This window comes from Lampris incognitus, chromosome 6, assembly GCF_029633865.1.
Source record: "Lampris incognitus isolate fLamInc1 chromosome 6, fLamInc1.hap2, whole genome shotgun sequence".
NCBI classification, from domain to species: domain Eukaryota; kingdom Metazoa; phylum Chordata; class Actinopteri; order Lampriformes; family Lampridae; genus Lampris; species Lampris incognitus.
Window position 1 is genome coordinate 57938455 of NC_079216.1, and position 14912 is coordinate 57953366.

At 50.2% G+C, this 14912-nt stretch overlaps 1 protein-coding gene across 1 annotated transcript in view; it reads right to left on the reverse strand.

The window, feature by feature from the left end:
• LOC130114722 (uncharacterized protein C3orf20 homolog) overlaps window positions 1–8353 on the reverse strand; it is a 33851-nt gene extending 25498 nt beyond the window's left edge. Inside the window, exons 1-2 of the mRNA XM_056282609.1 lie at window positions 7985–8353; window positions 6654–6876 (exon numbers count right to left, since the gene is read on the reverse strand). Of these exons, the coding sequence (XP_056138584.1) occupies window positions 6654–6876; window positions 7985–8009 (248 nt within the window). The 5' untranslated portion in view covers window positions 8010–8353. The remainder of the gene's footprint in view (window positions 1–6653; window positions 6877–7984) is intronic.
• Window positions 8354–14912: the final 6559 nt, after the last annotated feature.

Consider the following 14912-nt stretch of genomic DNA (forward strand, 5'->3'; position numbering starts at 1 on the left):
CGTGTCTGGAGGTTCAGCATGCTCTTGCTGATGGGCTTGTGTGTTGTTGTTAGCGCTGGTAACAGTCTGCTGTGAAGTGTGTGTGTGTGTAGTGTGAGTGTTCACTCTGCTTTGTCGCAGGTGTTGACGGTTGCGTTGGTAGATCTGACCTTCTTTGGTTTGGATGTGGTAGCTCCTGTCTGTGTTCGCTGGTCTTTCCACAGTTGCAGGTCTCCAGGATCCATCCTCCTGCCGGAAGCGGATTGGTGTGCCTGCGGGCAGGTGGGGCAGAGGTTTGGCTGTTCGGTTGTAGTATGCCTGCTGGCGCTGTTGACATACCTCTCTCCTTTTGTGAACATCCTCCTGACTGGCGATCTGTGGCTGCAGGTGTTTTGCTGTTGATGGGAGAATGGACCGCAGCCTCCGACTCATCAGTAGCTGTGCCGGTGATTTCAGGTTGTCCACCGGTGTGTTGCGATACTCCAGTAAGCTCATGTAGGGGTCTTTGTTCTCAGCTTTGGCTTTGTCCAGGATGCGTTTGGCCGTCTGGACAGTCTTCTCGGAGAGGCCGTTGCTCTGTGGGTAGTGGGGGCTTGTGGTGGTGTGTGAGAAACCCCATGTCTGTGAGAAGTTGCGGAACTCACCAGAGCTGTAGCACGGACCGTTGTCGCTGATGATAGTCTCGGGGATTCCGTGTCGAGCCATTGCTGCTTTCAGCTTCATGATGACGGCAGATGAGGTGCAGCTGTAAAGTCTCTCTAGCTCGAAGAATCTGGAGTAGTAGTCCACAGTGACTATGAAGTCCTGTGAGTTCCATGTGAATAGGTCTGTGCCTATCACTTGCCACGGCCGCTCGGGTATGGCGTGTGACATCATTGGTTCCTTTGCATTTGCGCTGCGCCGTTCTTGGCATATGCTGCAGTCTGCTACCGCATCCTCGATCTGTTTCCCCATGCCAGGCCAGAACAGTAAGTCTCTTGCTCGGCATTTGCTTTTTTCCACGCCAAGGTGGCTGGCATGGATGCGCTGTATCATGTCCTTGCGAAGCTTTTGGGGGACAATGATTCTCTCACCTTTGAACAGGATACCGTCCATTTCTGAGATTTCTGCTCTGTGGTTCCAGTATTCCTGGATGCTGGGCGGGCACTTTTTCTTTGTGTCTGGCCAGCCAGTGAGTGTGGCTCGTCTGAGTGCGGTGAGCTGTGGATCTTGCGCTGTTTCCTGCTTGATTTCTGTGAGTCTTGTGTCGCTCACAGGGATGTTGCTGAGGACTGTGTGCACTTGGGCCTCCATCCCTTCCTGTAGGTCACTGTCGTGGTGTTCTATTGACTTGCGTGACAGTGTGTCGGCCACCGGTATGTCCTTACCGGGGCGGTGGATGATTTGGATGTCGTATTTTTGGAGCGCCAGGATCATCCGTTGCAGCCGGGGTGGTGCTGCTGCCAGTGGCTTTTTTAGTATTGCCTCCAGAGGCTTGTGGTCTGACTCCACAATCACTTTTCGTCCATACATGTACTCGTGGAACCTCTTGCAGCCGAAGACCACAGCGTAGAGCTCCTTCTCTATCTGTGCGTAGTTTTCTTCAGTGCTGTTGAGTGACTTGGACGCATAGGCAATTGGTTTGCCATCTTGGAGCATGACAGCCCCAAGGCCACTTTTGGATGCATCCACTTGGAGTCGCAGCTCTTTCTGCGGGTCGAAATATGAGAGTACTGGACCTGGGTGCTGTGTAATGAGATTCTTCATCTCTTGGAACGCCTTGTCGTGGACTGCATCCCACACAAACTCACTGTCCTGTTTCAGAAGCTGTCTGAGGGGTGAGTTTATCTGTGAGAGGTGTGGAGCAAATCTGGCGAGGTAGTTGATCATGCCGAGGACTGTCTCCAGCTCTGCTTTGTTCTGTGGGGGTTGCATGTCCTTGACCGCCTTCACCTTGTGTGGGTCTGGTTTGATGCCTTCGTGTGAGAGCGTGTGGCCGAAGTAGCTTACCTCGGACACGCATATGTGACACTTGTCGGGGTTGAGCCGCACCCCTCGCTCCCTTGTGCGCTTCAGCATCGCTCTGAGACGCTGGTCATGTTCCTCTTTAGTCTTGCCGAACACTAGTATGTCGTCCACTATGGCCGTCACACCGTCCAATCCTTCATATGTTTCATCCACGCGTCTCTGGAACTCGTCTTGAGCGGACACGATTCCGAATGGCAGTCTGAGGAAACGATACCTGCCAAACACTGTGTTAAATGTCGTCAACATTGAGGATTCAGTGCTCAGTTTGATGGCCCAATAGCCTGACCGCGCGTCTAACACGCTAAAGTACTCAGCTCCAGCAAGCTTTGTGGTGGCGTCCTCCAGCATGGGGAGGGGGTAGTGAGGTCGTTGTATCACTTTGTTAAGAGCTCTGGGGTCTAAACACACTCTAAGTTTGCCTGTCTTTGGCTTCTCAACAATGACGAGTGCGTTCACCCATTCTGTGGGTTCTGTTACCTTACAGATTATGCCGCCTTTCTCCATGCTGTCAAGCTCGTCCCTCAGTTTGCTGCGTAGGGCGATGGGGATTCTGCGTGGCGGGCAGACGACCGGCGTTGCATCTGGTGTGACGCGGAAGGTGCACTCGCCTGGGAACTCTCCTATTCCTTGGAAAACATCTGCATACTCATCCATTATGCTCTGTGATGTGACATTGTTTTCCTCGCTCACAGCCATCACTATTTTTACCAAGTTTAGGTCACGGCATGTTTTCATTGCCATGACTGGTGGGGCGTTTGTGTCAATGACGTAAAAGTCCAGCATAATTGCATTGTCTCTGTACTTACATTTGAGTTTGCATGTGCCTTTCACGCTCAGCGCGCCTCCTCCATATTCAGTGAGTCTGTGTATTGCTGGTTTCAGTGTCACATTTTTGAACAGCGCCTGGAACAGGTTGGTGGGAATAGTATTGGCCTGTGCCCCAGTGTCTAGTTTAACTTTACCTTCTGTGGAGGTGTGCCAATTCCAACCTCTACGTAAGCCTGCTCGTTGCTTTTTCCGTTGTTCTCTATTGAGATGCAGTCTATGTACAGCTCTGTCTGTTCTCCCACAGCGGTGCTCTCCACTGTAATGTTGTCGAAGTACAGTTCTTCCTGCTCTCTGTCAGTGGTGTACTCTTCTGGGTTCTCTCCGACGGCATGTACTGTGCCGCGGTAGTACTTTGTCTGTCCCTGGGAGCTAGACTTGCATACTTTAGCAAAATGATTGAGCTTCTTGCATTTAATGCATTGTTTACCCTTAGCTGGGCAAGTGGCTTTAGCGCCGTGTAGCCCTCCACAATAGCTACACGCCCTAGCGGCGGTGCTAACGTTACCCTCCCTTTGTCTGAAGTTAGCGTTAGCTGCTTTGGGTGCGTTCGGTTTGTAAGTCTTTCTGCCTATTGCGTGCACCGTTTCATGTGTGCTGCCCTGGCCCATAGACTTTAGCTGTTGCTTTGCTAGCTCGTGTGAGCGGGCTACATCTATGGCCTTTTCTAGCGTTAGCTCAGCTCCCTGGCTAAGTAGCTTTTCTCTCACTCTGGGTGAGTTGGTGGCAAACACGATGCGGTCCCTGACCCTCTCGTCGGCATTTGGGTAGCCACAGTCTTTGACTAGGAGCTTTAGCTCAGTTACAAATCGTTCGAAGGATTCACTCTCTCCCTGCATCTTTTCATGAAATTTATATCTGGCATAAATCGGGTTTGCTTTGGGGGTGATGTACTCAGTGTACTTATCGTAGTACGTTTCTAGCTTCTTGGCTTGTTCTCCGCTGAGTGTCCAAGTGTTGTGCACATCTCGCCCTTTTTCCCCTATCCAGAGCAGGAGGTAGCTGCATTTCTCCTCTTCATTCTTCCCGCGCAGGGGGCCCGTGAACATTAGCTCCGTTGTTTGTCGAAATCGTCTCCATGCTTCAGGTAAGTTCGCCGATTCCCAGTCCATCCGTGGAGCTGGAACGCCGTACGAATCCATATTGGGTATTTAAACTCCGCTACTCTGACACCATGTAATGATCTGTGCCCTCTGGCTATGTTAACTTATAACATTAATAAAGCAAGGACGACTTCTCTCGTGCTGGGTGTTTATTCACCGACCGGATTCCGACTGACGTTGTTACGTACATCACGTGACTTTGTTGTGGCGCTACGGAAAGCCGTAAGGGACATTAGCAAATCAAATATTACTAGCAAATATTACACTTGGGTGTGCAGGTACACCGCACTACCGCGTACCACCCTCAGGCTAACGGCTTGTGTGAACGTTTTCACCGGTTGCTCAAGGCAGCGCTGCGCTCTCGGATGGTAACTGGGTGGATCGTTTACCTTGGGTTATGCTCGGGTTGCGTTCGGCTCCTAAGGAGGACCTCGACGCGTCACCCGCTGAGCTGGTGTTCGGTCAGCCGCTCCGCGTCCCTGGGGAATTTTTGCCTGGGAGTTCCGCTCCTCGACCCCGTCCGGCCGTTTATCCTTTTTTGTCCGACAGCACTCGGGTTCCAGGCCCCGTTCACCACTGTTTTCCGCGGTCGTTCGTGCCTGCGGAGCTCATGTCGGCTCGTTTTGTTTTTGTACGGCATGATGCTCACCGCTCACCCCTCCAACCCCCATACGATGGCCCATTTCGGGTTCTTGAGACGGGTCCTAAGGGTTTTGTGCTAGATATGGGTGGGCGTAGGGAGCGTGTCACGCTTGATAGGCTTAAACCGGCGCACAGGGTGGCAGGCGAAGTTGTGTTTCCGGCCCAGTTTCCCCGTCGGGGTCGTCCTCCTCCCAGGACCCCGGCAGTGTCTTCACGGGTTCAGCGTTCTGCTTCTCAGCCGGCTTTGGACTGTGTTTCACCTACTGTTTCGGCTGAGGGACGGCGCAGCCGTTATGGCAGGCTGCTTAAGCCTCCAGTGAGACACTAAGTTTCTTTCCAGGAGTCCCTTCTGGGTGTTCGGGGGGGGGGGGGCTGTGTGGCGGACACTAGGGGCTATGCCTCTCACCCAGCAGGACTGTGAGCTGGGGGCGTGGTTTACGTTCCCGGGCTCGCCGGGGCAGGGTTGTTCCTGCTGCAGTTGGTTATTGGAGTTGAGGAATAAACATCAAACTCGCCTTGGTCTCATGTGTTTTTCTTCATTCCTGCCACATCATAACCGATATTTATGATGGCAAAAACGACAAATGTAAGACCTAGGTAGTAACAAAACAGAAAAAAAGAAGGGTAAAACTATAATAACGACACAAATGAAGCATGAGTTAGGTATTAGTAACTACTGAATTCCTCATTTGTAAAGTATTTGTAAAGCAAGACATGCACCAATGGTTAGTGTGTGTTAATAGATGTTTATAAATACTTATTAATACTGCGATTCATTATCATTTCAGGTAGTTACTAGTTGTTAGTTAAGTATTTTGTATGACCTCATGTAAAGTGAGGACTAGCTGTGCCTTACAAAGCATTTACACATGAGACTGAAAGGCCAGCAGCACCTTGAGACTCACAAAAGTCTAAAGGATCACAAGATCCTTTAGAAAGTGTAAACACATGACTAACAAACTATTTAAATGTACATTTGTGCATGAATTAATCATGAATCGCAGTATTAATAAATATTTATGAACATCTATTAACACACACTAACCATTGGTGCATGTCTTGCTTTACAAATACTTTACAAATGTTTTTCAAATACTTTACAAATGATGAATTCAGTAGTTACTAATACTTAACTAATGGTTCATTTGTGTAGTTATTATAAAGTGTTACAAAAAAAGAAACAGACTGATCATTTTAGCTATTTTAACGGGTCGTTGCTGTGAACTTGGGGGGTTCCTATCTGGGTGGCGCGGGACTCCTCCTTGGTACGTTTTCTGGGCGTCCTGGAGACATACCGAGCACTACAACACAATGAAACGACCTCCCCCCATATCATGTCTTACAACATGTGGGCGTTGTGTACACTTGAGGCAGCTCTGTGTCACAGGATTCAAATCCCCACACTCAGTTTTCATCTGATGGACAAGTTGAATGTGAATTTGTCAAGAAACTTGCAAACTCTTTGTACGGGTCTGACGGGATGTGGATTTGATGTGATGTGAAATGATGTCCCAGATAGCAGACACACTTGGGCCTAATCTGGGGTGCTTTTGGTACTTATGGCTCAGTTACGGCACTGGCAGCTGTTTTGTGGGCCAGGCGTGGCCCACATGTCATAAGCCGGGCCTGACCTGGATTACGACAAGTGTTGTGTGGGCCAGGCGTGGCCCAAATGTAATGAACTGGGCTTGACTTGGGTTATGGCACATATTATGTGGGCCAGATGTGGCCCAAATGTGGCCCAAATGTGGCTGAATTGAGGCAGCCACCATCACCCTGAGTCAACGCCGGCATTCAAGGCCAACCGTGGGCTGTAAGATAACTGCAGATGTGGGCCATATTTGGGCCAAAGCTTCTCTGCTATCTGGGGTGGTTTGATGTGATGTGATGTGATGCGGCTTGATGTGATGTGATGTGATGTGGCTTGATGTGATGTGATGTGATGTGGCTTGATGTGATGTGATGTGATGTGGCTTGATGTGATGTGATGTGATGTGGCTTGATGTGATGTGATGTGATGTGATGTGGCTTGATGTGATGTGATGTGATGTGGCTTGATGTGATGTGATGTGATGTGGCTTGATGTGATGTGAGCACCTTGGCAGTTTCGATGGTGGGTTCAGGAAGTAGTCTGCTGGTGCACGCAGGTGTTTGGGCAGGTCCGGTAACCCATCTCTGTCCTCCTCCGGCTGGTCTGGCAGAGCATCTCCTTCTTTCTCCGGCGGGTTCAGGGAGGGCAGAGCGGCTGACTGCACCTCTCTCTCCAGCCTGGTTCTCGGTGGGGCATCTGGCATCCGCCCCACGCCGGGACACCTGACACCTGAAGGAGAGCGAAAGGTTGTGCAGAAATGCACACGGACACCGAGTGACACAGGTGACCGTGAACAAGATCCTCACAGCACTATTCAATAGCGTTGAGTTTGCAAGATGAAGGGATGGAGTAACTTCTGCCACCACGAGCTACTGTAAACCACCTAAATCAGGAGTTTCCTGCTTTTCTGGGAGAAGGCAAAACCCCCACCCCACCTCCAGCGCACACACATAATGTTCCTTTTGTGTTGCATGTAATATACTTTCCCATCACTGTAGCATGTTTCCCAGCAGTGCACTACACCTACTACTACTACTGCCTCTACTACTACTACCACTACTACTACCACTACTACTACTACTACTACTACTACTACTACTACTATTGCTACTACTACTACTACTACTGCTGCAATAGTGCAATACAACTATCACAACCTAATTCCTTTACCTGATTGCCAATTAGATACTTTTAGCTATGTCATATCTTTTTCTATCTATCTATCTATCTATCTATCTATCTATCTATCTATCTATCTATCTATCTATCTATCTATCTATCTATCTATCTATCTATCTATCTATCTATCTATCTATCTATCTATCTATCTATCCATCCATCCATCCATCCATCCATCCATCCATCCATCCATCCATCCATCTATCTATCTATCTATCTATCTATCTATCTATCTATCTATCTATCTATCTATCTATCTATCTATCTATCTATCTATCTATCTATCTATCTATCTATCTATCTATCTATCTATCTATCTATCTATCTATCTATCTATCTATCTATCTATCTATCTATCTATCTATCTATCTATCTATCTATCTATCTATCTATCGTCTGTACGTCCTTTGTGCTCTGTATATTGAATATTGAGCATCCCACCGGGTCAAGTTCCTCACGTGGGCAAACTTTTCTGACTAACAATGAAAATGTGTGCATGAATTTAAATTTGGGGTCCGTTTCTGTGTATGTAACCTACTTTTGTCACCTACATTCCCACTGCCCAACTATATAAAGCTCACCAACTGTTGTCTCAGCTTGCTCACAGCTGGACAGAGGAGGCGAGGCGGTAAGCATACCGCAGTGAGACGGTGCGTACCGGTGGCCAGGTGGTGGTGCTCCATCCAGGCACCCAGGATGTTGCGAACTCTCCGTTGAAGTCTTCTCAGCTCCCTGTCAAGATGCCTTCCTCCTCGACCTCCTCCCCCTCCTCTTCCCCACGGCGCGGTGGGTTCCTCTAGCTCCTCTATCTCCTTGACCAACTGGAGGACCTCCAGGGAGTGCACCTGCCACCCATCATCACGTGCATGGTGGATTACATGACAGAATGGAAGTACGCCAGTTTGCCGGCGGTTCTACCCAAAGTGACCCGGGGCAAAGTGCTTTGGGCTGGATTATGTTATGTACAAACAAAGCCACGTTATCACAGCGTCTCTCCACCGTAGCGACCGTCCACACGATGTGGGGTCAACATGGTCAATGTCATCCTCTGTATCAGTCAATGTGAGGATGAATCTCATGTTCTGCTATCTCCTGACATATTATCTTATCACCATCCTCCTCCTCCTCCTCTTCACCATCATCATCATCATCATCATCATCAGTATTATTGTTATCATAATAAAAATAACAGGAGTAAAAACATAAAAGCCAGACTGTGGCGTCCGGGTAGCGTGGCGGTCTATTCCGCTGCCTACCAACACAGGGATCGCCGGTTCGAATCCCCGTGTTACCTCCAGCTTGGTCGGGTGTCCCTACAGACAAGTTGGTCACGTCTGTGGGTGGGAATCCGGATGTGGTTATGTGTCCTGGTCGCTGCACTAGCGCCTCCTCTGGTCGGTCGGGGCGCCTGTTCTGGGGGGAGGGAGAACTGGGGGGAATAGCGTGATCCTCCCACGCGCTACGCCCCCCTGGTGAAACTCCTCACTGTCAGGTGAAAAGAAGCGGCTGGCGACTCCACGTGTAACGGAGGAGGCATGTGATAGTCTGCAGCCCTCCCCGGATCGGTAGAGGGGGTGGAGCAGCGACCAGGACGGCTCGGAAGAGTAGGGAAATTGGCCGGATACAATTGGGGAGAAAAAAGGGGGGGGGGCTCCATAAAAATAAAATAAAAGCCAGACTGTAAAAAGGAATTTCAGCAAGACATTTAAAAGATGATATACGTGCAGGACCTCATGCAGGGTAATCCAGATTCTCGGGTGGCAATAGTCCTCCGACTTTCAGTCTTCCATCTAAAACCCTTTGAACCATCAATGCTGCCTCTGAGAATCAACTGCAAGCAGTGGCGGATCTAGAGATTTTTTTCCTGGGGTGGCAAGACTGTGTCCCAGAGGTGGCAGCTGCCACCCCGTAGATCCGCGCCTGTGAGGGGGGAGGGGGATTCTAAATCGGCGACTTCTGTTTGAGATGAGCTTGGTGCGGGTCTCATTGACCTTCGCCATGCATGTACATAAAATATACTTTAAAAACATATTATCTGATTTATAAATGGGGTGGCAAGACTGTGTCCCAGAGGTGGCAGCTGCCACCCCTTGCCACCCCGTAGATCCGCGCCTGACCGCAAGCATCTCTGCACTCAAAAGGTCTCTTACGGGTCTGAGAGCTGGGACGCCGTTGTTCTCCGAAAGAAGACCGAGGCGCCTCCTCCCCTCAGCGTGCATCAGCTCTGGAGCTGCATGGGAGGTGCACCTGCCCTCCGCCTGCAGACATGCATGACCACACAGGCGGAAACACACACACACACTACCTTTAGTCCTCTTCAACTCATCACCTGAGAGTAAATCCCCTCTTATCTCGGACACAATCCCGATGCCCACCGTTGCCCGTGGTGGCGTGATGCCGGACACGGCGGAGAGCTGGAGTTGAACGCTTTCATTTTGGCTCCGGAAGTTGAGGGTGGCGACGGTGCCGCTGAACAACCACACTGAGATCACGTCTGATACCTGACAAGAGACGGAAACACGGATTTATCACCAACCGTGAAATGTAAATAAACAATACAAACCCGGACAGCTTCCGGATGTGGGCCACTTCAGGCAATGATGTGGCACTGATGGCCTTCTTCTGGCCCTGACAAAATGGATGTGAGCCTGAAGTGGCCCACATGTATAATAGCAAATATGGCCCAAATATGCCAAATCACATGTGGGCCTTTTTTGGCAAAGTTGCGGTGCTCTTGGCCCCACAGCTCCTGTTTTCTTTCACATTTTTGTGGATTTTTCCCGCCCTTTTCTCCCCAATTGTACCCGGCCAATTACCCCACTCTTCTGAGCCGTCCCCGTCGCTGCCCCACCCCTTCTGCCGACCCGGGGAGGGCTGCAGACTACCACATGCCTCCTCCGATACATGTGGAGTCGCCAGCCGCTTCTTTTCCCCTGACAGTGAGGAGTTTCACCAGGGGGATGTAGCGCGTAAGGAGGATCACGCTATTCCCCCCAGTTCCCCCCCGAACAGGCGCCCCAATCGACCAGAGGAGGCGCTAGTGCAGCGACCAGGACACATACCCACATCCGGATTCCCACGCGCAGAAACGGCCAATTGCGTCTGTAAGGACGTTCGACCAAGCTGGAGGTAACACGGGGTTTCGAACCGGCGATCCCCGTGTTGATAGGCAACGGAATAGACCGCCAGGCCACCCGCGCGCCCGTGAACGGGTTTCTTGTCGGGGAACTACAGACATGTAACTGGCGTGTTGACTGTTATGCCGTTCACTCCCTGAGCTGCTGTGAGTCAGGCAAGGACATGCGCACACGCACGCACGCGCGCTCACGCACGCACAATTTATTTTATTTTATTTTATTTTTTTAATTTATTTCTGATTTTTCCCTTTGTATTCTCCCAATTTAGTGGCCAATCGATCCCTATTTTAGTTCAAACACCCACCCTCGTACTGCATGTGTTCGCCAACTGCATCTCTCCGGCCGGCAGTCTCGAAGGAGACGCCTCCCCACTTTCGTGACAAGGCGAATCCAAGCCGAACCACTGTTTTTTCCGACACACACAGAGACGCATTCACATGACGAACACAAGCCGACTCCGCCCCCCTCCCGAAGACAGCGTTGCCAATGATTGCTGCTTCATCGAGTCCGGCCATAGTCGGATCTGACGAGACCGGGGCGCGAACCCCAGTCCCCAGTGAGCAACTGCGTCGACACAAGGCCGATGCTTAGACCGCTACACCAGCACGGACTCTACAATTTATTTTGTTGATGGCGTCTGTTGCTAGAAGAGAAAAGATGCAAAGAAAAACATATGAAATGACATTTGAGAGCAGTGTCATTCAGATATGAATGAATTTGGCTTAAGCTTGTTGTTTAGTCAGAGAGCGCCTGCACACGGTGCTGCTGGGAAACCAGACTCGGCAAACGGCGCTGCGGTACCAGACGCCTTCCGCCACGCGTTAGAAGTGGTCATAAACAGGTGTGGCTGGTCGAAGCGTCACCTGTACAAGTCTCTTTTCCTTCAGACCCGGGCTGCTCTGCCAGGTCCAGACTTCCGTCACACTGCCATCTGGATCACACGTGAGTCCTCCGCTCCGGTCCCACAGAGTTGTGATGACACCACTGAGGAAAAACACAGCAAGAAAGACAGAATTCACTTTGGAGAGAGAGAGAGAGAGAGAGAGTAGATAGATAGATAGACAGACAGACAGACAGACAGACAGACAGACAGACAGATAGATAGATAGATAGATAGATAGATAGATAGATAGATAGATAGATAGATAGATAGATAGATAGATAGATAGATAGATAGATAGATAGATAGATAGATAGATAGATAGATAGACAGATAGACAGACAGGCAGACAGGCAGACAGACAGACAGACAGACAGACAGACAGACAGACAGACAGACAGACAGACAGACAGACAGACAGACAGACAGACAGACAGATAGATAGATAGATAGATAGATAGATAGATAGATAGATAGATAGATAGACAGACAGACAGACAGACAGACAGACAGACAGACAGACAGACAGACAGACAGATAGATAGATAGATAGATAGATAGATAGATAGATAGATAGATAGATAGATAGATAGATAGATAGATAGATAGATAGTTGTCGGCTTCACACCCACGGTGGGATGTACCTCTGAGGGTGAGTGACGGTACCGTGTCCGAAGGCTGTGATGCTAGCGAGGACAACGGGGCTGTCGCTGTCACTGAACACGCTGGTGTAAAACCCCCCACAGGGCAGACCCGCGTGGCTCTGGCACACCGCCACATGACCAGATGGGTAGCTGGCAGGTCAGGGTCAAAGGTCAAAACACGAGGCAATTTTACGAGCGTTCACCATATGCTCGACAACGAATTATGCTTCTCTCCCAACTACAAGAGTTGTTACTCGGGGTGATTATGTATCCCTATGAGAGGAGGATACAATATGAAACTTGATCCGTCGTTGATCCGGTAGTGTAGTTTCTGCAGTGTTGGGCGCTCCTGTTTCACCGCGGGTATCTGTGGCATCCCGTTAGCTAGACTGACGGGCCCCGTCTTGCCTCCTCCCCTCTGGTTCTTCATCTCAGCATCCCCATAATGGCGGAGTGTGGGCAGCTTGTTCAGCCCCAGTTCAGCCGCTTTGTCTGACTGCAGCTTTCTGTGGGAAAAATGAATTCATCAGTCCACCAAGTATGTCCCAGATAGCAAAATTGCTGTGGCCCGGACCCGTCCTACACCAACACTTCCGGCCCACATATTGCGTTGGGTGGAATGGTGGCACTTGGGCGGCCCGCTCCTGTTTGCCAGATCTGGGCCAGAACCAAGCCATAGCAATGCCGCATGTGCCACATAGTTGCCAAAGGTGGCCCATATTTGTTTTGTGATATTTGGGCCATATTCACCATTTACCACACGGGCCACTTCAGGGTCACATCCAGATTACATGTTGCCGAGAGCACCGCATCTTTGCCAAAAAAAGGCCCACCTTTGATTTGGCATATTTGGGCCATATTTGCTATTATACATGTGGGGCACTTCAGGCTCACATCCATTATGTCAGGGCCAGAAGAAGGCCATCAGTGCCGCATCATTGCCTGAAGTGGCCCACATCCGGATGCTGTCTGGGGTGTTAGGTAAGCTCTCTGACCAGCTATTCACTAACTGGCATCAAAGTAAGCACAGCTGTTTTTGAGGTCTTTTGACACAATATAGAAACATCCGCTTCGAAAATTAATATCGGCAGTAAAGTGAAATTCACAAAGGATTTATCGTTTCTCACTTGTGCTTAATGAGAGAACATTTGTGGAAAAACAGAAATTCATCCATCCGTTATCCAAACCCCTTATCTTACCCAGGGTCATGGGGATGATGGGGCCTATCCCAGCAGTCACTAGGCAGCAGGTAGGGAGACACCCTGGACCGGTCGCCAATCCATCACAGGGCTGACACACACTCACACAAGCACACAAACACACATACCTAGGGACAATTTAGTACGGCCAATCCACCTGACCTCCATGTCTTTGGACTGTGGGAGGAAACCCACGCAGACACGGGGAGAACATGCAAACTCCACACAGAGGACAACCCAGAGCGACCCCCAAGGTTGGACTACCCCAGGGCTCGAACCCAGGACCTTCTTGCTGTGAGGCCACCACACTAACCACTGCACCACCGTGCTGCCAAAAACAGAACTAAGCAGATTATATAGTTGATCGTATGTTGCAAATTAGGAAGATCGGTGGTTTTGGTGTTTCTTACACAATGTAAAATGCAGAAACATGTAGGCTGACACAAATTTAAATCTAACCCCCAGGGTGCACAAATGGAAGTGGATGGGTCCATTTTTGCGCCACGGGAGTTAAATTACCACTCAGAAATTCGCCACATGGCATATAGGTCAACAACATACGTCGGGGTTGTTGCCATCTGCAGGTGTTCCACCACCCACTGACACAGAGGGGTCTCCTCAGGCTCATCACCGCACGGCTCCTCTGGCTGGACTATCCATCCTAGACACAAACCACACTTAGCTGAATGGGTCAGGGGGGGGGGTGAAGCGCTCAGAGAGACGGCGTCTGTAAACGGCGGCGTTCAGATACCTTCCTCCTCACTCCTTTGTGACGAGATGGAGAAGCTGATGGTTGTGGGAGCACGGGCTGCCAAGAAACGAATGGGAAACATTGTTAAAATGGCTTCTGAGCAACGTCATCAGCAACGTCAATCAGGGCCGACCCGAGACGTGAGCACCACTAAGCCGGAGGGGGGGGTGGACAAATCAAATTCTGCTTTGGGCCCCAAAAAGTCTTGGGCCGGCCCTGCTGCCAGTTCACATCAAGTCTGCGACTCACTATAAGATTATCATCGCGTAAATCAGCAGCTCCGGAGATGAGCGAAAGGTCCAAGGCAGGCCACTGCCTCTCTTTAGCACCAGCTATCTGATCCGCCCCTGTAAGCCAACCCGCTTACGCGTAACGGAAGATGCTCCCCGAGTTAATGTCCTAAAAGGCCAGCATGTGAAGCGACTTAAGAGGTTCTCAATCTTTTATCGCCGTTTTCATTACTCTCCCATGCATGATTTGTGGCAAGAGAGGCTCTATTAAATAAAGGCGATGGGCCGTGTAATTGAACAAAGAATCCTGCCTATTCTGCCCTCCCCGTCCCGTTTCCATACTCCCGCCACGGCAGTGGGAAGGAAGCTCGTTTGTACCTTGGCGGCCAGTCGAGAAGGACTTTCTCCTTCGTGGATTCGAGTGACGTTTCATCCCGGAAGCAGCAACATCTGCCACAGCAGCCAGATGCCTCTTTTCTGTTTTCCTTTTTTCACTCATCTGCGTGGCTTCATCCGAGCTTGGAGACGTATTGCACACTGGTTGTTTGGCGCAGATGTCCGGTTTGCGCGGTGCTCCTGCAGCCAGACCCCTCCAGGTGTCATCCGGGACGTTTACCAGTCCGCCTGGGACGCAGCCCTCGTCCCACCCTTCACACTGAGAAAGCACACCCCCCAACAACAGAGGGGCTGCATGCTGGTACACTTCTGTTGGATCATCCTCCATCCCATCATCATCATCATCATC